Below are 23,852 nucleotides of genomic sequence, written 5' to 3' on the forward strand. Positions count from 1 at the left end.
GAAAAACACCCCTTCCGAGCAGCAACTCATCTTCAGGTTGATCTTCAAAGTCATCCCGCATCTGCACTTCATACTAATTCCTTTGTTATCCAAAACTTCTGATTAGCTAATGATAATATGCCTGGGTGTACACACACATCCACTATTTATAGGTAATTATTGGGGGGAATCATATTTTGGGTAAGCAAGTAAGAGATTTGTGAGATCACCCTGTTGACTAGGTGATCCCTGATTGGGTGGGACGATCATTCTGAGTAAGTCAGGAAGACAAAAGCAGAAGCTGCGAGTGAGAGAAAGCTACTGAAAAAAACAGCGATTAGCAAAAGGCATGCTGCTGAACAAGTCTGAGGTAAAAGGAGAATATCCACCTCACACACACTCAAAATACTAGTCTCGGTCAAAATATAAATTGCAGAAAATATTCAACGCCGTTCTAGTTTATAAAAATCCAGACTTTGCTATACTCTTTTAAAAAAAATACAAAATAGATAGGTCCCTACTGCAACTGGCTTCATTAAATATTTTACTTCTGTTTTGATGTAAGGAGCTCCCTATCATAGTGCACCATTATATAATATGCAATACTAAATATGGCATGCAAGTACTTTTACAATAATTTATTGAAACATATTCTGATACACTTGGTATGGTGTTCCGTCAAGAGCCTTGCTAAGAACAGCATAAATTCATTCCCATTGACAGTGTGGGTGGAAGAAGAGGTATTTTTAGTTTTTTTATCACAGCTTTTCCAAATTTACACAAGACTTACTGCTCTGTAATTTTTTTAAATCGCTCAGATAGAAATGTGACTGCTGAAAGGTGTTTTTATCATATCCTAACCTGGTGCAGCAGATACATCCAAGTGAAAAGTCACAAGACACAATTAACAAAAAGAATATTTAGAATTCAGTTGAGTTTTATTACATTATGCATATACTGTATAACAGCACAATTTCCACAAAGCTTGATCTTAAATGTCTCTATGCAGAACAGAAAAAAACAGAATATTCTCCTAAGAAATGAATTCCAGTGGTAGTGAAGTCCTGTGGCCCTTTTGGCATTAGGGGGAGACTTCTGTTTTCAGAAAATGGAGCCCAACATTGGATTCCATCTCCCCTTCAGCCCCAGAAAAAGCTTCAGGAAATAAATAGACCAGGACAACATTTAAAGCAAAATTCTCACATAACTATATCACATATTGCTAATTTAGATTGACTGCCAACAGTATAGATCAGTGTTTTTTAAACTTGGCAACGTTAAGATGTGTGGATTTCAACTCCCAGAATTCCCCATGCTGGCTGGGGAATTCTGAGAGTTGAAGTCCACACATTTTAATGTTGCCAAGTTTGAAAAACACTGATTTAGATTTTGTTCCTGGCTCATGCTGTACTGGAGAAACAAAGTAAAGTAGTAAATGCAACATTAAATCAGATCCAGCCCCAGTTTAGGGTGCTGGTATGTACCTACGAAGACCTTCAGAACTTATGAAGGAATGCCTCTTTCCATAACTTCTTACCCTTATCCCAAAATCATATTTGGATGTCCTGCTCTGAATGCCCCCCTCCCATTGAATTATGGTGAATAGCACTCAGGGAAGGGTCTTTTTAGGAGAAGACCATGGTTTTAAAATGCCCTTCCCAATGAGATATATCTGGTAAGGATGTTTTTATGTTCCATGGCATTTAAATCAATTAATGTGTTCATCCAAAATATATTGGATGCTTAGGAACTCTTCAGCCTCTCAGGCTGCTGCTTTTATTGTTCTATTGTTTTAGTGATATCCAAGAATAGTTTTGCAGCATTAACACTGGAGCTGTACCTGTCCCCCCCAACTCCCCAGTTTTTTACCCCTCCACTAAAACCAAAGAACCATGGCATCTCCTCGCCATTTTACTGTAACTTTTAAGCTAAGAAATCCCTGCCTGATGAAGGTAAATGCTATAACGCCCAGCTACCATTTCACTGTGTTTTTAAACTGAGTGACCAGTTGTTGCTGCTGTTGTCTGCTTGCTATAATAATGCATGTAGCAATGCAAGAGACAGCAAGAGGGGGGTATGCTTGGAAGTTATCCGTTGGTTGAATGCTGGTTGGCCCATAGCGTGTGCAGGGCACTGGGGCTACAGAAAGAGTGAAACCCTTCGCAAACAGTATGGAAGTGTGTTTGAGGTTTTGGGAATGAAGATGGTAGCTGTATGGAACCGTCCTGAGAGAATGAGCCACACTCAGCACCTTCAGTAATAAACCAGAATCAGTTCTTATATTCCTTTAGTCATGATACAGTATGGACAGTGACAAAATTTACATCTATGCTGAAATTATGTTCCAGGGACAGGCAATCTGGTGCCCTCCAGCTGTTTTGGACTATCCTATCTTTGACCATGCTGGCTGGGGCTTGTAAATCATAGTTCAAACCTCTAGAGGATCCCAAATTGCCTCTACTGCCACACTGTCTTCCATCATGAGCTCAGATCACAATTATGAAGCAATTTTCAGTGTTGATCAGCAACAAAGAGTTAGCTGCAGTTCCATTTTTGTAAATCAATGTGATAGATACATTTCAAGATCTAAATGAATTCAACATATGGGCTTTAACAATTTACTAAGAACCATCTTAGTTCCCACTGTCACAATTAGTTGATATGCATGTGTAAGACCCCCAGGGGACAAAGCTGGATGAGTAATGCATCCTGTTTATATCAGTGCACTTAAAAATGTATAATAGAAACAAGCAGCACTCACAGCTTCAGTGTGAGAAATAAGGTTTCTGTTACTGTAATCTTACAAGTCTGAAAGCCTTTCCTCCCACCCCTTCCTGCCTTTATTTTCCAGAGAACTAGGGAGGGTCCCTTTCTGTACCTCCATCCCTCCTTTGGACTCAGATTTCTCTTATCAGACTGTTATCTAGGCTGTGGCTCTTCCTTCTGTTTCTCAAGGTTATTCTCACAGCCCATTACATGCATTTACAATAAACACTTTTAGGTCTTGTCTTGATGGGCTAAAACATACATGATTAGGAATCATAAGTATTTCATTTCTTCTTTCCAAATGGATCTGGGCCTAAATGGACATTTGAAAAGGCTTGAGCTTTCATTCCCACTCCTCCTTTAGATCAAATTCTTCATATTTGGAAATCAGAAGAGATTTTGAATATATCTAATATGCATACAGCTCTATTTTCTATGCCTTCTTAAGATAGCCACACTGTGTTAGAAGAGGGCAGCAAAGTACTGTCTGTTATCCTGTCATGGGATCTCCCAGTTTGACAAACTGGGCCAGGAGGTGATGAGTTCTGAGAATTAATTAAGAGTAAAATAAATAAACAATGTGATACAGAGTTTCTCACAAGGAAGGAAAAAAGAATGAAAATTTTCAGACAAGCTAGCAGCAGGAGAGAGCTGGAGTTTTGGAGAAGATGACTAGCAAACCAAAATGGATTTAGATAATATTGGAGAAGGACCAAACTTTGAGAGATCATGGTAACTCTGAGCAGATGGCCAGAGTGATGAAATGATTGGAAGAAAGGAGATTAATGTGCTGCCAGTCATAATAGGCTGCCAGCTAAGTGTAATCAACACCCTTGATTAACTCTTAAGGGTGGGGAAATTAGAGATAGCTACACTTACAACTACAGGCTTAAGGTAGACCTCCATCATTAGAAGAAACATTACATGGTAGGCAGGAAAACAGTTAATCTAAGAATGCTAGAGGAAGGAATAAATCAATGTACTGTTCTTTTACTGTATACCAGACTCTTTTTATGGCCAAAACTATAAAAAGGAAAGAAAAGCTGTTTGTTTCTCTTCACTAGCTAAATGCTGTATAATTAATCTTGCCTTGCTGGAAATTAAACCAAGACTTTTCTATCTGTGTTATGAATGAAGCAGGGGGAAAATGTTTATGGGAAAGTTTTGTGTGCTGGAGTTTTGCCTGGCTATTTAAGCTTCATGACATATGTCCTGACAAACAAATATCTGTTTAGAAAAAGGTCTCTTTTTTGAAAATAGGATTTAATATATACTTGTATACATTATGTATATGTATATTTATATGGGCCCATGACAAAAGAATAAAAATAAAGCTAAAAACATAATTGATTGGATTGCTTATCATAAAAAGTTGAAATAATTAATGAAGATACAAGGGTGATGAGAGATAAATGTAGGACAGACTTTTTTTTTTTTTTTTGGTATTGTTATGAGTGAATCTTGGGGAAAATGGATGAAAAGGAAAAAAGTGGAAGAAACCAGAATGAAAGTACAATAATGCCAGGAAGAGAGTCCTCTCTGAAAAAGTATTATAAGATTGATTAATCTTCGGTAGAATGAACAGAAAGTAGAAGTAAAGAAAAAAGACCTAGAAGCTCTTGGAACAGAATGAAAAGAATTATGTTACAGAGTGCTACAAAGTGAAATTACACTGGTGGAAAGAATGAAAAAAGATGCTTGGTGGAATGAGGAAGTGAAAGAGACTGAAGATGAGAAAAACACATATAAGAAAATGCTTGCTGTAAAAATGAATGTGAAAGATATTCTGTGATCTGTAGAGACAGAAAAGGATACGTTGAAAGAATATAATCAAAGAGAGTAAGGAACAGTCAAGATTCAAAGAAGCAGAAAAAGCAGAGTGGTTTTGAGGAAATAAAACAAACTTTGGAAGTAGGTGAAATGGTCTACATAAGAATCCTCCAACAGAGTGGATGGAATTAAAATTAAAAAGAATTAAATGATTTGGGATAAAACAAAAATGTGGGAATGATGGAAAGAGCATTTGGGAGATAGTTGCAGAGTACGCTTGAAATGAATGTTGTTGATGTCCAAGAAAAAAATAACGAAAGGAATATTGATAAAAAGTAAGTGGGTACAGATAGTGTTATTGGAGAAATATTAAAATATGGATGTGATTTGCTTATGGGGTAGGTGTGCAGGTTGTTTAACATACATATGAAAACTGCATCTTCATCTGATTATTGGAAGAATGCTTTTATTTTTCCTCTATATAATGGGAAGGGTAGCAAAAGTAAATGCCAAAAGTTCAGAAGGACTAGTTGTTAAATTTACCTCAGAAAGTGTTGGCAGAATTCTGATTGAAAGGATATAGGAAATGACAATAAGAAAAATTGGAGAAGAAGCTTTTTGCCAGGCAGGAGATGTACAGAGCATTTTGTTCTTTGGCAAGTCATTGAGAAATGCATGACTTTGAGAAAGAAAGTTTATTCTGTATTCGTTTCAGGAAAAGCATATGATAAAGTGAATAGGCTTGAATTATGGGAAGTTTCTTGTGAATGAGGAGTTGGTTGGTTGGTAAATATACAGTAAGACCAATACTTGATGTAAGTAAAGCACAAATGAGAAAAAACAGAATCCTTAGCAAATGCTTCAATTTTGTGATGTTCCCTTGATTGTTTAATGTATTTTTTGGATAAACATATAAGGGATACTTGTAGTGATGATAGAAGTGTGCTGGTTGGAGATATGAATATTCATTTATATGAAGATGATGCCATATTCTTCTCTGAGATTCTGAATTATTTGCAGTGAATGATAGATTATATGATACAACAAGGGATACTGAACTGAAAATTAATGCAACTACAGCACATAGATGAAATTGTATAGCTTGGAAAGATGGAGAAATGTTAAAATGTGGAAATACTAGTAGAAAGATATTGCATAATGTTGGACCATTATCTCTCAGGCCACCTTAAGATCTGTGTCTCCAGCAAGCCCTCCAACCACAGAGGTCAGTAGGATATGATCAACAACTTCAATATACCTGCCCCTTTTGTACATTTCTCAATTCCAGAAGAAATTGTCCATGGATTTCCACAGTCAATCAGGCTGTTTCCTCAATGGGGTAAACACAGGGAGGCGTGTGTCCTAATCAGGGCTACAAGTGATCTATCTTTTTGTCCTCTTGTTTTAATGGTCAGGTTAGTGTACAAAAAGGGTGAGCAGAGAACATCAGTGACAGATTTTGAGAATTCTTAATGGTTGTCACCCATTCACCCGTTATTCACCCATTTATGCCTTCTCTTCACACAGGGTTCCTACTCCCATGGTGCTTGAGTGAACATAATTTGTCACTTGAGGAACAGGCTATTAAACTACTCCAGCCTTTGGACCATTTACTCTGCAGAGCTGGGGCAGATAAGCCTCCACTGATAACTAAGTAGAACTACATTAGATCTGGTACAAAGCATACATAGCCCAGTTTATGGTGTCCAACTGTGGAAGATTAACAGCTGTAAAACAAAAAGTCATGTTACGTGCAACTGTAAGGTCATGTTTGTTCGTTTGTTTCTCACTGTCAGGTGCACAGCTTAGGCACACAGGCAGTGACAGAGAAAAGAAAGTTTAAACTCCTTAGAATCACCTGCAAGGTTTTGAAAGAAAGAAGCATAGAGCAGGTAGAGAAAAAAGGGGGGGCATCTTCTGTGTTTGGCAGAAGACGCTCCTGGAGTGAAAGGCAACCAGATGAGACATGGAGCCAAGGAAGCAGCAGCTGGGAGAGCCAGGAACCGGATGATCCAGGGCCAGGAAGAACAGAAGGATCCTGAGGCAGCAGAAGCTAGTGAAGGAACCTGCAGAGGAAAACACAGCCCCTGTGGATAGTGGCAAAGCAGAAGTGCCAGGTGGTTCAGGAACTGGAAAACTGGGCAAGTGTGAGGGAAGCAGGTAAACATTTTGTAATATAAAGTAAAGGAGTTGAGTTAGATTCATTGAGTTAAAATTCTATTAATATGGTTAAATTTTGTTAGTGTACATATTTGCATATACACTTCATCACTCTCTATATATACAACATGCACACATAAAGACTTGATCATTAGAATTATTATAAATACATATTGCACTAGGCTTGTAGAGTAATAGACAGCACTGTATTCACTTGTTAGCTGCACGCATGTGTCTGCCTTCATTCCTATCTATAGTTACCCTCCAACACTAATATGTGCTGAAATCCTAATATCCAGAGCATGCATGCATATATACACACATACATACAGCTCATACACCTTTATGGGATTGTGGCTCCCTGCACTGCCTTCTCCTCATTCAGGTATTACTCCTACCAGCAAGACACAACTCTTTATAAAAGTTACTTCCATTTACAGGATACACCTGTAAAGAAAACCACACTTTTAATCCTGAATTTCTGGCCTCATTCATCCTACTCAGAAATGAATAAAGAAACAGAGTCTACAGAGTAACTTACATCTGATGGAATACAAGAGAAGTGATAGCCAGTCAAGCTTCCTATCCATCAAGATGAGTATTGATTGAAATAAGCTGGAAACCAAGCCACGCAGATGGAGAAAAGGCTGAAAACAAGGTAGAGTTCATGTCCAAATTCTTCTCTATTTGCTGATAGATTTTCAGTATCTTATTTCCTCAAAAGTCTAGGGTGCTTTCCAGAGATCTGTCCTCTCTAGGTCTGATTGGTTCCACTTGTTCTTTGCTTACTGTAGGTTCTCCTGAAGAACTGGATCTTCCTGGTCTCTGTCCAAGTTTGGGCCGTCAAGGCTGATTCAAAAGAACCTTAAGTACTATGGGACTGTAATGTTTTGCCAGAAGGGGCCAATCTTTTTTTTACTATGTTTTGTTTACATTCTTCACATTCCTAGTGTTACCTTTCTACTCTTCCTCTCACAGCATGGATCAAGTTCTTTCTCAGGGTAACCAGTAGCAGTTCAAAAAGAAAAAAGAAACAATAGTCTTGACCTTCCCAGAAAATGTAATGTTAAATTTTTTTGCAAAATACAGTACACAATATCAGGAGGGGGAAATGATTCTGGTTGTAGGTTCATTATGTTGCTACTATTGCTACAATATTAAGCTTACTACAATAATATTGCTGCAATATTACATTTCAATATCAAGTAATGATCTATTCTTCTGCCCCTGTGTCACTATCCGTGGGTTCCTTATTGACAGGTGATATTTTCCAGACCCTAGACTGTTATTTAGTAATACCAGTGAGATCAGAGCACATATCTTTTTATACATATGTAACTCAATTATGTAGGAACAGTACTGATCATTTATTTAAACATAGAAGACTCCAGTTTTCTCACCCTTTTAAACTATTTTCATGCAAGCTTTGTAGCCTGTGGTCTGTTGTGAGGAATTAATATTTGCCAAAAGGAGCAAAAATTGATGCATATAAGAGCCTGCTTCTTCCTGTTTTGTTATATGGAAATGAGAGTTGGGTTGTCAAGAGAAAAATAACAGCTGAATGCAGTGAGAATCATTTACTTAAGACCTATGCATGGTAAAACAAACAGAGATAGGGTAAAGAATGAGGGGTTTCTGAATGGATGTGGATTGAATACAAAAGTGAGTGACACTACAAAAGAATTGTATTGGGGTGGTGTCATCATACAGAGAGAATGGTTGAGAATAGAACTGCAAAACCAATATAAGAAGGAAGTGTGAATGGGTCAAGAAGAAGAGACTGAGTTGATGAGATTTTGAAAAAGAATGAGGTGAGAAGTTTTAACAACAAAAGACAATGTATGAAGTAGTACAGACTTTGTAGAAGAAAGGTATGGAAAGACAAAGTGAAAAGTGTTGGAGTAAACTAGTCTTTTTCTTATTTCATGCCTTTAGTTTCTTTTCTTAATATTTCATGCTCCTTTTCTGCACTCTGCATAACATTCCTTACTTTGAAAGGAAATATTAGGATGGGTATCTATTTCTATGACAAGCAGGCAGCAAGCGTATTATTTTTCAGTCCAGTTGGACGGGGGGGGGTGAAAATCTGTATCCCTCCAGATGTCATTTAAACTACAACTTTGAGCATCCCTCACCATTAGCAAGGCTGGCTGAAGTTACTGAGGGTTGAAGTTCATTCAAAGCACCACTACCCACCATTGTTCTACAAGATTAGGTCCAACTCAGTCACAGAGACATGTGGGAAATCTCTATGGATTTTCTCTCCAGGTTTTGGGGAGAACGTATGCTTCATGTTCTTGTCTACAATGATTATTTCTAAAACATTATCAACATTTATCCAACTCTATCCTGGAATGATTTAGGATTTTTTATGTAAAACGTTTGTATACTATATCTATGTACTACTAAAACCCTCATGTCTATAACCTTCAATTGGGCAAAACAGCACATGATAGGGCAACAATTTTTGAACTGAGGTACCTCAAATGGGCTAACTTACAGAATGTACCCAAAATCCAGGACCCATGACTTCTGTGGGATTGAAATTTGGGAAATTTGTGGCCACTTCAGCACCATGCCGCTGCAGTCAGTCCAGGTCATGGGCATATCCCTAACCTCTTTCCCACCTCCCCTGCACCCAATTGGCTGGTGGCAAGGCCCAACAGGAGAGTGGAGATTGGCTGCTTTGGAAATGAGGCAGAAATTTGAAATCTTTTAACAGCTGTGGGCATTGAGGGAAGGATGAGGGAATGACTTGGATGCCTGCTGGTGAGGTAGGGCTGGCTGGAGGGTACCAGTGGTCGACAGGTGAGCCTTCTTCCTCCCTCGAAGGAGGGGGCTCATGGGGACATGCCAGAATGGGAAGCAGGGATGCAGTTTTCCTCATGGTCTGTGGCTCCCTTTGTTCCACCTCCCCACAGCAAAGTGGCAGGCAGTTCTGTGGGTCAGCTGAGAAGGAGAAGGAGGAGGCTTCACCAGGGCTCTGCTGAGGGTCATGAGGGGAGGGCAAACAGCACAAGCCTATATTATATGTGGAAGGAAGGAAGGAAGGAAGGAAGGAAGGAAGGAAGGAAGGAAGGAAGGAAGGAAGGAAGGAAGGAAGGAAGGAAGGAAGGAAGGAAGATTTCTTATGCTCCCTGCCAGCTTTTCACAAGCAAAGTCAATGGGGAAGCCAGCAGCAAGTCATAAGTCACTCACACTCCCATTGCTTTTTTGCCCTTGGTCATTCTGTTTCTCTGTTGAGGTAAGGAAATATCTCTGAAATGGTGACCCAACAGGCCACGGGTTGTCTTATTTTAAAAATCCTACATGATTCAATATGGCACTGGCATGGTTTACAAATACACAGGCACAGCCCTTCCACAGATAACATTTCCAGAAAACCTGCATTTTATACTTACCTTCGGAAGCCACCAGCTATTGTTACAATAGCATTAGGTACAATTTTCCACACTACATCTTGAACGATCAGACTTGCTGCATCTGCTTCTGCTTTAGATACACAGCTAGTAAGGTCGTCATAGTGTAAGAACCCTGAAAAGTGATTCCTATATTATACATCTCATATAACTGTACAATTCAAAGTGCTGATTTTCACCTTTAAAGACCTTAATGGCACAGAACCAGATTATTTGTGGGACCGCCTCTCCTTAAGGATAACTGCCCGTTCCACTCACTCTGATAGGGTGGGCTAACTCCAAATCCCTTCCCTTAAAGGTTGCCATCTAGTGCAGTGTTGTCCAAACTTGGCCACTTTAAGATGAGTGGACTTCAACTCCCAGAATTCTGGGAGTTGAAGTCCACTCAACTTAAAGTGGCCAAGTTTGGACAACACTGATCTAGTGGGACTTAGGCAGTGCGCCTTCTCTGTAATGGCCCCTGCCCTTTGGAACATCCTTCTCCCAGAGACCCAGCAGGCTCCTACCCTCATAGCCCTAAAGATATGGCTTGCCCCACAAGCGCTAGGCTAGTGTGAGGCTGGAACCTAGTAATATTTTTTGTGAACATGCGGGAATGTGTTGTGTCTGGGGGTGCCAGGAGTTTCTGGGTTGGCTTTTATGCTTTTTGTTATTGCTTGTGAGTTGCCCAGGGTTATGTTGCATAAGATGGGCAGATATTCAAACCTTTTAAATAACTTATAAAGAAAATAAATAAATGATGAGGTTGTCTAGTGCAGTACTTCTCAATTTCTGGCTGAGGAATTCTGGGAGCTGAAGTCCACACATCTTCAAGTTGCCCAGGTTGAGAACTAGGCTAGTAGATAGAATTTATGCTTTAAAAGTAGGAGACCTAAGTCCAAAACTAGCAGAACTAACATGAGTTACTTGGCCATTGCCATGTAGCTAAATATTAGCATTTCCTAGGGAAGAAATTATGATTAAAAGAAGCTATAAGAATACATTAAGGCTAATAAATACCTTCTACTACATTTTACACACAATTATATAACTAAAGCTCTGCCATCCATCCCAAATTGGGACTTTCCAATATCTTGTCATTTGCCTGTCCTTGTAACAACTAACATGAACTTTGGTGAGAATATTAGTTACCAAAAAAGCCAAATATTTTACCACAGATTCCAGGAATTACTTGTTTTTAACTATGTAAAATTATGCATGTCCTCTGTTTTAGAATGAGAGTTCAATGTACGTAGAAAAGGAGGGCTTCAATTGCACAGTTGCATCTGCCATATGGAGTTTTTTGTGCTCTGCCATGTAGATGCTTCTGTTTCTAATGAAGATCCCTGGCTTCAAAATTGCCCTAGGATGGGTTTGTCTACCTATGAAACAATGGGGCATGAAAAAAAAATCCTTTTTATTTATCCAGGCATGAAGATGCTTTACAGCAAGAAAAGGCATGAAGAAAGTAGATGTTCTGATAGATCTATGAGTGATTAATGACTGGTCAGCAAGGAATGCCAACTTCTAATTGGCTAGTAGCAGTTAAAAAGTTCTCCCCATCCCTAAGTTAACTTTTAAGATTGAGAGAAAACCGAAAGCAATGTTGTATAAAAGGACTTGTAAGCATTAACTCAGCCAGTTTCTTAATACTCCAGCTGAGGGACCTTGGTTCTAAGAAGGAAAGAAGAAAAGATGTGATTCCCATGAGCAGAGATTTCTGTTTAAATTGATTGATTTAATTCTTGTCTTATTCTTTGTTCTTGACAATCTGTCAAATGTTTCTCTGAACATGGAAGGGAAAGAAAGAAAAAAGAAACAACACACACACCATATACATAAATGATTAGACATAATATAGGCCACACTCTGCTCATTTTGATTTTCAGTGTTCTTGGGGGGGGGGGGGATAATGTAGACCTAAATATTTCTGCTCTTGTACTGCATGTGTACATTTTTGTCAGGTACCCAAAGTCATTGGGATTGGATAGTAGATAAATATGCAAGTAATAATTAAAATATTCTCATGGAGATTTAGGATGAGGACATTAAAAAGGGGTATGGATGAGGCATCCAAGGATCCTGCACCTGGAATTCCCATGAAAGATTCCCATGGAATCTCACTACAGGGTAGAAGTCATGCAGCTTGTATCATCTTTATTGAGGCAGCTTTCAAAAAAAGAAGATACATAAAAGTACTGGAATGCAGGGAAATTAAAACCCAGAAATTCCTGGCCATCCAGATATATCTATGTATTGCAAATCAAACAGCTTGCAGCTGAGACCGTTCTTTTAAAGGAAAGTATCTTTCACATCCAAAACAATGTTTATTTATATAAAATGTGAAACAGCTTACTAACAACAGAAGAGGTGATTTTCAAAAAATATTTTATATTACTTTGTATTATTTGCCTTGTAACATTACAGGGAACAGAAATCTTCAAACAAATATTTCTAAGAAATATGTAACTTTATTGTATGAATGGACAGAAACTAAATAAAATGCATCTCACTGAACATTCTTCAATCTGGTATTCTTCACGTTTATTGGGAGTGAAGCTCCCAGAATTCCTGGCCTGCCTTTTTCCATTCTGATGAGGAATTCTGGGAATTACAGTCACAACACATCTGGAAATGCCAGGTGAGGGGAAACTGCTTTAACTGAACAGAGCATATCTGCACACTCATCAGGAGATTTGCTAGTTTAATGAACGCAGGTTTCAAGACTGAACTTACATTGGAGTTAGGTCATTTTTACCTGCTTTCTGCATTCTAGTCAATTTTAGGTTCTTGTCACGTTTTACTTCTTCCAGAGTTCGCAGTCCCATTCTGTACCATTTGTCTGATGTCTTCAGTCCAACTCCAAAAACAGAAGTAAAGAGCTACGTAGAATAGAAATATATTCAATTTAATAGACTGTGGGGTGCTGGATCAGCGTGATGCACATTTTCATGTTTTCTCCTGAATTTTAACACAAATGCAAGAGCTATACCCACACTGTAATTACTGTATTCTGAATGGTTACTTCAGCTATGATTTGCTAAGATTGTATGAAATATGAAGCAAATACAGTATAGGTACTCCTCACTTAACAACGGTAATTGGGGCTGGAATTTCTGTCGCCAAGTGACACAGTCATAAAGCGTGATGTCACATGACCACACCACTTAACGATGGCAGTTCTGGCACTTCCAGTTGCCATCATTAAGTGAATCCTATGCTGTCATTAAATGCGATGTCACAGGATCGCCGTTTGCAACCTCCTGCTGGCTTCCCATTGACTTTGATTGTCAGAAGCCGGCAGTGAAGTGAAGGTCACAAATGGCAGTCATGTGACCATGGGATCCTGCAACGTAACTGCGAGCCAGTCGCCAAGCACCCATATCACAATCACATGATCATGGGGATGCTGTGATAGCTGCAACTACAAGGTTATAAGTACCATCCTTTCAGGGCCATCGTAAGTTCGAACAGTTGCTGAACAAGTGGTTGTTAAGTGAAGACTACCTGTACCTAAATACTGCTGCACATAGATTGCAGCAAACAGCAGTAAGCATTCCCACCCAATATTTGTTATAGATTGAAAAACAACTCAAAGATTACATTATTAATAAAAGGGGGGAAGAGAGTGAAAGGAAACAGGGGATCTCCTATGTCACTAGCCACATAAGAGAGGAGAGAGAATTATGGGTTTGTAAAACATGGAGACCTTTTCATTCAACAATGAATAACATCATTGTTATTATGAGCTCTTTCTACCCAGTGAAATACAACTAGCCACCATGGCAGGTCTTCCCTCTTTCTCTCCTACAATACATCACCCAAAAAGGAGGTTCTTAAACCTTTTCCCTTGTTCTTGGTTTTGGTAAAAATCATGCTCCAGGGGGCAGCTTCTCCCCAGGTCAAATAAAGTTTTGATGGTGCTTATTGAACTAGAGAGTGGTTGGTCCCAGAAAGCTATTGAGAAAACAAAGCAACCAGTTTCATACAAGCTGGTATCTCAGAAGATCAATGCATCTATTATGCATATGCCATCTAGTAAACCCTTTGTTTCTCAAAGTTTCATTGCAGGTCACTGAATTCATTGAATTTTAGAACCGGCTGGAGAGTTCTATCTAAACCTTCCTTTCTGGTGAATCTCCAGGCTTTGAATATGGTCATGCTAATTTATCTTGTATTTCTAAGAAGATTGCTTATTAAAGCAAGAATGATAAAGAAAGGAATGATTCTGGAATATGTATGACTTGTCATTTCAGGCATAGCAAACAAAATTACCTACTCTTTGTGAGAAGCATGCTGTTTGTGAGGAAGTGAATTATATTTTGTAATCTCATTTGTCAAATATTACTTAAATTCTTATCTGTTAATTCTCTAGTATTTTGTTAATAGGATCGTAAGAATTCACAGAATTATTAGCTCTTGCATAATGGTCTGAATAAGATTTTTAAAGCATGAGTTATCATTGGCAGAAAAGGAAACAGAATTAAACTTTTCCATCACTCAGGAATATTATCTTTTTAAAACACTCTCAGTGAAGTTAGATTTCTTGATGGCCATCTTCCTATAGTAAATCACTTTATGTGCAGTTAAACTTCAACCTAAACAAATTTACTTGGAAATCAGGCTTAAATGAGCCAACTAAATGGACTTGAAATTAAGGCTAAATCCCAATGATTTATATGCTACTCTTGGCACAATTAGTAACAGATAAATGAAATGGTTAATTAATTAATTACTGCACTCGTATCTTGTCTCATTCAATAGAAGCTGGGCAGTTGAAAAATTATTCATTAAATGTGTTAACTGCTGTTCATTAAGAACAAAGAAAAGCATGGGATGCAACAGCAGTAATTCAACAAGTAAATTTTCAGGGCAAACTCTGAAAACTTCAGGGCTTCCAAGACTGGGTGTCAGCTATGTCTGACCACCTGGATCAAAGCTTCTCCAATTTCCAGATGCTCAAATCCATGACATGGACAAATACTTATTATTAGTTTTATATCCTATCTTTCCTCTGGAAGCTAAAATTTACCTATGTAGGATCTCCTCTCACTTTATCATCACAATAACCCAGTTAGTCTGAGAAGTAACGAGACATCCAAAATCACCCAATGAACCTCACAATGTATGGGGCTGAATTTGAATGCCTGATCTCCATTCAATGTCATAACAATTTCATTACACCCACTTTTCACCACACCTAACACTAGAAGAGCAAAATGTCAAAGTCAATTGCCATTAACGAATGCCACTTCTGTAGGATATCCAACAGAATTTTAAGATGGCCAATTTCCATTACACCATATTGGATAATGTGTTGAGATGACAGCTTCCAGAATTCAAAACCATTTAGGAGTTAGGAGTTTTACTACCAATTTACTTGAAGGGCACCAGATTTGGGAAGAAGATTGCATAAACAGCTTTCTTAACTACTGTATTTCCTTCTCAACCAAACCAGGGTTAGATTTCCCTTCTCCTTGTAATCTGGTCTCTAGGCTCAGTGGAAGGAATGTAGAGAAAACTTATCAGATACACCCCTTGGCAACTGTCAGAAAGAAAACAAGAAACCAACTTACTTTAACTGATCTGTAGTTTTCATTGTCTAGCACAGCTTTCACTTTAGAACTCTCCCCTTCTTCTATTATATCCTGAATACATAGAAGAGACATATTTGTGCAGGTTTTTACAGATTTCTATGGTATTTATGTTGCAATCTAATTACTTCTAATAGCCTCTCGATGCTTAAGCAGTCCTGTTTTAAAATTCAGGCTGAATTTTTACACATACTTAGCAAGTTGTTTGTGTTAGAAGACAAGCATGCTAGGCATTTTTTAAAATGCTGCTGAGTTTTTACTGTTGCACAATAAACTGGAAGGAGAATCTGAACAGCGATTCTATGCAGCGCTAATTATAGTGCTCCTCCCCTCCTTAAAATCCATCCGCATTGCAAAGAGGAAAATATGTCTGTTGCTAAAAAAGATCAGGGGAAGGGGCTGCTTTACAAACAACCTTAATTTTAATGCTTTAGAACAAAAGTGATTCCTAGAGACTCTCAACAAAAATTAAAACAATGAAATGGTCTTGTTTCAAAAAAATAATGGGAGGAATTCCTAATATTTGGCGGGAGGGATGTTATTGCCTTGAGAGCAAGGTTCTCCCCTTGTGCTAAGTGAGAGCTAAGCTGTAGCATGTTATATATTTTCTTTCTTATTCCAAAGTATATGTTAGAGATCAGATCTAGTTCAGAACCCTAGCATTACATTTGCATAGGGTGTATTTTATTGTTCCCTCCACACCCATCCATATAGTTGTGAACACAATGAATGTTGGGAGGAGAGAGACCAACATGGAACCAAGGAAATCATTTGTGTGAGTCTCTGGGTGGGTATACTTTAAAAGGCACTATGTTATATCTCACGTAACATACCTCAATAATTCCTTTGACTTGTTTTCCCATCCAGGGCACTCCCTCGATATCATGTACTTGAACTATAGTGAATGGAAGACACTTCAGCACAGAAGCTGCTCTTCTAAATGCAGTGCAAAACCCTTTATTTTCATTGAATTCATAGTTTTCAGCCAGGATTTCAAAAGCATCCTTGATGCAATGAAGATAGGAAACAGGGGAAAATTAGTAACCATTTGATGCACCAAGAATGTTTGAAACTTGTAAGCGGATGAATAAATGCCTTTATATCATGATAAATATAAAATACAGCTGCTAACCTGCTGTAACATTTTGCTCACAGGTATCCTTACTAAAATATCCTGTAATGAACCATTACCTGTTGTTTTAGCTTTCATTATAAAGAGAAGGCTGACATAGAATCTGGGTAAATCTTCAGAGCCTAAAAACGTAAAAGAATTCCTCCCTTGTTGAAGACTCTGCCCCAATCCTCTTTTTCGAATATATCTTTTCCTGGAAAATGTGTTACTTTGAAGCAATCAAAGATAATAGTTTACAGCAGGTTCAGATTCCAAAAGGTGAAGGAAACCTGGCTGAAATAAAAAAGAGTTGGTGCAGAGGTATCCATGGATGGGTCGAAATCTGCAAGATAGTGGGTGAGGCATTGCAGTCCAAGCCCCGCCCCTTTTGAATATGCATGCAATATAAACGCATGTACCAAAGGGGCGGGGCTTGGGTCGTGATGCCAAATCTGCCATCTTGCAGATTTTGATATACTCCCTTGTGAACACCACTGCTGGGTGCCAATGTCAGGAAGAAGATGGAGATGCCAGAAGCAATGAATATCCCTGAAGACATCTCCACACTCATATAGCTTTTGCCACTTGAACATTTCAAAGGCCACCATTTGTTCCGGATTTGCTGGATCTGTTTTCCTCTTCACTGGGAATCTTGTCAGATTTTACTAATAACTTCTGATAAACCTAATAGCTAGGGAGGTGGCTTGGACTTATAGAACTGAACTGGAACATTCCACTTGAATAAGTGGAAGTGGCTATATGAGGTGATGCAGAATAATTGCGAAACTGAATCAATAGGCTTTGTGAGCACTTCAGGGGTTCGTAGCACTGTAGAAAGGCAGATTGTGTTGTCATGTCTCTGCAAAAGGCAGAAGGGAAGGGAACTATCTTAAAGGCGCAGCAAACAGATCATCCACCTGTAGCTTCAAGTGATCTCCCCCCAACCACAGCAGTATCGAGACATCAGCAATAGCATCATTTTCTGTCCCTACTTTCTCAACTTCCCCAGGCTGCCACAGTACCCAGTAAGAGGAATTGCATCTCTGCCTCCTTCCTGACTTATCTGATGGAAATTAATTCTGCCCCTCTTCTCCAATACGTAAAGACAAAAAATCTCAACGTTATTTGTCTGACATCTGATCAAATATTTCCCCAGTCCAGGGGCAACTGTTTCTGCAATTTTTGTCACTTTTCATAGAATCATAAAGGAGTCCAGCTCCAGAACTGTGCGTGTATTTCTCTAAAAGTAAGTAAGTGTCTTTCATTTTTTTCATGTTCCTTGAGCTACGTCCTGTTCCGCTGAAAAATACAGATATAACAATTGATTTTTTAATCCTAGTCAAAGTGAGTCAAATTGGGGCCCATGCAAAATGGTCAGTTCATGCCCTTAACAAGGATTTTAAAAAGTAAGCTTGTTAGTATTTTTAGACAAATATATCAAATTCAGACTTGATAATATAGAAAATTCTGGAATCCCTGTGTATGCTGAAATCCTCAGGTTTTAGAAACTTAGAACACAGTGCATGCTCTAAACATATATATATATACATATACACATAAATACACATCACATATTTTGCTACTGAAACATTGCTTGGAAAAATTGTGTATACTAGGAAAAGCGCGCGTGTGTGTGTGTGTGTGTGTGTATATATATATATATATATGTATACATGCATACATACACGAATGTGGAATTGTCTGCCAAAGTCATTAACAGCAGAACTGAACATAGAATGTCTGAAATTAGAGATTTGCTAAAAATGACACTGACAGAATCACAGATACTTCACAGGATCTAAATTGTTTGTTTTTTCACAGTTAAAGTAGGAAAACTCAGAATAGATTCTCTGTACAAGAGGAAACCTAACAGCCATTGTTCCCATTGACAACATAATGTGCTGCCTCAGTCCAGTAAACCTGCTATCGTGGCAAATGAAAGGAGAGGTGCAGTTACTGAGATAACATCTGTTGCCTGCCTCATTCTCTTTTGAGAAGCCAGTTTGGGTCACCTAGACATATGGAAAGCTCACAAATGTCAAAAATACTTGTCACTTAAAGTACTGGCCTAAACTCTGCACTATTTTGTTCTACTTGAGAACAATGGTGGTTAAGTTTCCTCCTTGTATAAAGCTCTATTTTCAGTATTTATTGTAAGTAAAATGATCAACCAGCTAGTATTAGGCTTGTAGGGTATTGTTAGTAGCAAAAAAATGAGAAGGATCTTAGGCTCAGTGGGAAAACAACAGGACAATCCAAAAATCCCTAGAACAAACAATGACATCTGGCAAATTTAGGTAACATACTAAAATGATCATGTGGTGGAATGCAGCATTAGGCCCATGCAAGGCTTAAAGTCCTTATTTACAATCAATGATCAGCAAAATTACAAAAACACATGCATCGGTAAAACAATGCTTGAGTGTTTGCATTATCTGTTGCCTCGTTTTCACTGCAGCTACACAACATTTTGCTGTCATGTAGGTAATAAAATATTTCAAGTCAGAGAACTAAAGCTTAACATGGAGCTCATTTGTTCTGCCTGGGCTCTGGCACAGAAGGGGCATAATATAACTTTTATAACTTCTCTATAAAAAGTACCATATCATAGGACTTGTATTGTTTCAGTCCCCCCAGATTCACATAGGCAAGTGCACTCAGCTAGTTTGGTTTTGGAATATTTATCCTGCAGAAGTGCAGAAAGGAGAATGTGGTTCCTATCCCTAAACAGTTATTTTTACAACTTGGGAAAACTGAGTTTATTTAGATAATTTTCTGGTTCCCAAGTAAATTTTGCAACCAAATTCTCCTACCCTAGTTAACCCTATTGACCTCATGTTGATATTCCCTATCATTTACTCTTTGAGGAAAAACCTGATTAGCCTGTTCATACCCAATAGAGATAAGGAATTCTACCAAAAGCCTATATGACCTTAATTTCTGTTCATCTGCTACATCTAACTCAGTATGTAGTCATCTGTCAAAGCCAATAAAGGTAATAAAACTCTGAAAAAGAATTGATTCTTAAGCTAGTAGCTGATCATGTGCCTTCAAGCCCTCATTTCACTTTTAGGCATTCCAGTTTCTCTTTTTTATATATAAAAACTTTATTACATTTTTAAAAACAGAAAGATCAAAACTAACAAGAACTAATAATCAAGAAAGAGAATAGAAAAAAAGAATAGAGAAAGAAAAAAAGCAAAAGAAGCAGAAACATAAAAAGAAAGAATGACTTCCAACTTCTTTTACAGCAGATGTAAGTGAAGCATACATGAAACTCTTATTCAAAGATTTCAACTTAACGTCCATTTTTTCTATAATCTATTAATTTTGCTAATCATCAAATCCATATATCATAACTTCATTTTTTTCTGTTTCCCGCAAAAAGTCCATAAAGGGTTTCCAATTAGCATTAACATTATCCAATGTCTTTTTTCTAATCAAAGCTGTCAATTTCACCATCTCAGCTAGCTCCATCAACTTTACAATCCATTCTTCCATCGCAGGTCATTCCAGTCTCAAGTCTGAGTGATGCACACTGCGGGCAATGAGAGTGGAGCTCAGAATCAATAGGAGTTTGGTAGCATCTTTTCCAAGTAACACTCTCATGAACTACAGCTCACTTCATCAGATCTATGGTGTAAGGTTCAAATTGGGATGAGGTGGAGGAGAAGGACAGGAAGACAGGGGAGTTCTACAGATGCAGGCTACATTGAAACAGATTAAAAGTACCTTATCAATTAATAATTGTAATGTGTTAAAAACGCTTTGTATCTGCTGATATCTTCTGAGATAGCTGGAAACCTTTTGATGTATGTGATCATACATCAAATCTTTCCCTCAGTTTTGCCGATAAAGTTTCTTGTTTTCCAAAATGGCTATTTTGAGATCTGTAATGCAATGTCCTTGGAGGTTAAAATGCTCTGAGATTACTTTGTCCCTGTTTGAGTCCTGATGTCAAACTAGCATCCATTAATTTTTTTGTGCAACATCTGGCCTGTTTGTCCTACATAGAATCCAGAGGGGCATTGTTACAGGATACAAAATTTTATGCAGGCTGACATGTTTACTTTTTCAAATTTGGCATTTCATTTTTTAAAGCACCTATTTGTGTTAATCTATTTACCATAGTTGGATGGCCCAGGGACTAGATCCAGGCAATCTGAAATAATCAGCATAATCATGAGTAAGGCCTCTTCCATATTCATTTGTTGGGCCAATTTCAAGATGTGTTCCAACTTTGCCCCCCTCTCCCCACCACATCCTTTCCTTTTACTCCAAGTGGTAGCTTTGCCAACCACAGTGGCACTGGAGAGGGTGGTGTTCTCCCTCCCCCCCCCCCCCATCTTTTGGGCTTTCCTGCAGTAAGTGAAGAACAAGGCTGGGATTTGGGCACCAGCTGTTAGAATTCAATTTTGCAAACACTAGCATTCTGCACTTGTAAATGTAAGGCAATAGATGTAGTAGAGGTACTCTCTTTTCCTTATCTAGAAAACTTACTTTGCATGTATCCATGTAACAGGCTTCCTACGGTTAGACTGATATTCTTGAGTTTTCATCAGTTCTTTCCCCACTCAGTTCAATGCCCTTTCTCTTCTGACTTTGACCTGTGCAGTTGAGGTTCTCACCTGATCCATTCTCATTCCATAAGAGAGCACACTACAGCTCCTTAGCAGTAGACAGACTGAAATAATTTAGGCTTTCCCGTCACCTTGTTATTTCCTAAATAAAACTTTTCTTCTTTTTTTTTCACACAAGAATCCTTTCTTGTAAAAATTGTATTCCTAAATTTAGTGTTTCTCTCTCCACACATTCTTTCCATTGAGCAAAGCTGACTGCTTCCCAATGTCAAGTGCCTACTACTGTTTCTAGCCTATGATTGGCCAGCTGGAGGGAGTGCCAGTGGGAGGATATTAGTATAGCAGGGAGGACATTCACACAGTGGACAAAACTGCTGCAAAGGGTTTGAAGGACAGGGCAGCATGGAGGTGATCTTACAAGTCTCAATGATTTTAATCAAGTTGCTCTAAAGATGCCTGGACCTTGCCTCATAGTTGTATTGTCCATTAATCTAATACGGTATTTCCCCAAACAGTTTTACATACTTCATATGGTAAAATAAGATATCTGCAAGGAGCACAGTCCAATATTATAGAACCTACATAATATGAAAATATCTTTCCCTCCCAGAAATTATCAGCTTCCCCTATTCATCTGACATTGCCTCCCCTTCCATCATAAAAAAATATGGCAGATATTTTATTCAGAGACTACATTCTGTTTTGGGTTGCCTCATTTGCCTCCCTCTGCTTCTTGCTGCTTCCTATCAACATCAGATATGTCTTATTTTATTTCATTTAGAGGCAGATACCTCTATTTGTATCTACACTGTCCATATGTGACCATACTAAATTTTAGCCATTTGTAAGATACCTTTGAAGAATGCAATACTTGAGGGTTGGGTTCCGTTGGGTTGGGTTGGGTTGGGTTGGTTTTTTCTTACCCACTTAATGAGATCATGGATGTTATAAGAATTTGTTCTCCCAGAAGAAAGGAGCAGGTGTATTACTACAGATATCAGTACATGTAGTAGTAGTTGAAATGTTCTTCCTAATAGTCACCAGCTTCACACTGATGGCTGTCCAAGTACTGTGAGCTTATCAGCTGCTGTTATGGCTACACCCTCATTTTCTACCATTTCTGCTATCTTCCCATTTTTCCTTCTGTCTGAACTAATGAGATAAATTATCCCTTGTAAGCCCCTTGAACCTCTGGAGGAAAGACCAGAGATAAATCTAACACAGAGAAAGCGAGAGACAAAGACAGAGACAGAGAGTTAAAGATGCGTAATGATATAGCAAATACATAAGCCAAAAGAAAAGCCAATATTTTTATCTCCGCCAAAGTTCTGTGACAAAGTTGCTAAAATTGTCAGATGCTGGTGATTGTTAATAAAATGAAAATTATAAGGCACCACATGTCTATAATAAATATGGTCCCCTAATTAGGAAATCACTAACTTAAAGTTAAGAGAATTGCCAGTGTGCTCCCAATTAAGTTCCATTAGCATATTTATTAATTATGGAAGGAAAAGTAGAATTTTACTTTCCTCTGTGAGTAGACATGACTAGCAGATTATGGATAGTTTCATCTATGGTTTGTTTAATATATCAGCTGACTTTTTAGTCTTGGGAAAAACCAAGGGGAAAAATTGTGGTTTTGGACTTCTTTTTTGGCATCTCTCAAGGAAACCAGGTATGAGTTCCTGGTTCATTATCTAATCATAGCTACCTCACACTTTGTTATACATGTCCATTTGTAAAAAGAGACAATGAGTGTGACCAGTATGATGTGGTGGTTAAGGTGTTAGATCAGGATCAGGGAAATCTATATTCAATTCCATCCTTAGCTATGGAGGTTCACTAAATCATTTGGAGGCCATTGATCTCTCAGCCCAACCTATCTTGCAGAGTTATTATTGTTGGGAAAAAATTAGAAAAGCGAGTCTTATCTGTGTTGCCTTAAAAATTGGAGAGAATATGGAATGTAAGTCTCATTCAAAAGTAATAAACTGCATTCTGAATGTGTGTCAGCATATGGCATATACCTCCTAGCTCAGTGTTGTCCAAACTTGGCCACCTTAAGATGAGTGGACTTCAACTCCCAGAATTCCCCAGCCAGCATGGCTGGCTGGGGAATTCTGGGAGTTGAAGTCCACTCATCTTAAACTGGCCAAGTTTGGACAACACTGTCCTAGCTAATGGAATGTGGGTAATGGTATTGAAGGTATGCTTGGTTAGAGATACTAGCTTGCACAAAATAGCATGAGCATATTTGAGGTGATACTGGGCTTTGGTTGTACTGTGTCATACCAGCAAAATGTGCTAATGCTACCCAATCCTTATAAGTAGCAAGGAATGTGATATGTGGCACAGCTATGATTTAAACCAGTAACCAAGTTACTTCCTGCTCTGTTTTACTAAAAAGCATTATACAAAAGCCTTGATTGAGGCTGATTGAAAAACAGACATCAGGAACAAGGATGTGGAATCTGCTTGGAAGAGAAGCCATGGT

At 38.4% G+C, this 23,852-nt stretch overlaps 1 protein-coding gene across 1 annotated transcript in view; it reads right to left on the bottom strand.

Moving 5' to 3' along the window:
* The window catches only part of DNTT (DNA nucleotidylexotransferase), a 144,872-nt gene that overhangs the window by 85,327 nt on the left and 35,693 nt on the right, over positions 1-23,852 (bottom strand). Inside the window, exons 4-7 of the mRNA XM_007424395.1 lie at positions 16,501-16,671; positions 15,650-15,721; positions 12,832-12,955; positions 10,077-10,209 (exon numbers count right to left, since the gene is read on the bottom strand). Coding sequence (XP_007424457.1) covers positions 10,077-10,209; positions 12,832-12,955; positions 15,650-15,721; positions 16,501-16,671 — 500 coding nt within the window. The remainder of the gene's footprint in view (positions 1-10,076; positions 10,210-12,831; positions 12,956-15,649; positions 15,722-16,500; positions 16,672-23,852) is intronic.

The sequence above is a fragment of the Python bivittatus genome, unplaced genomic scaffold (genome assembly GCF_059951505.1).
Source record: "Python bivittatus isolate LINGU-HERP-01145 unplaced genomic scaffold, Pbiv_v1 ctg000780_np1212, whole genome shotgun sequence".
NCBI classification, from domain to species: domain Eukaryota; kingdom Metazoa; phylum Chordata; class Lepidosauria; order Squamata; family Pythonidae; genus Python; species Python bivittatus.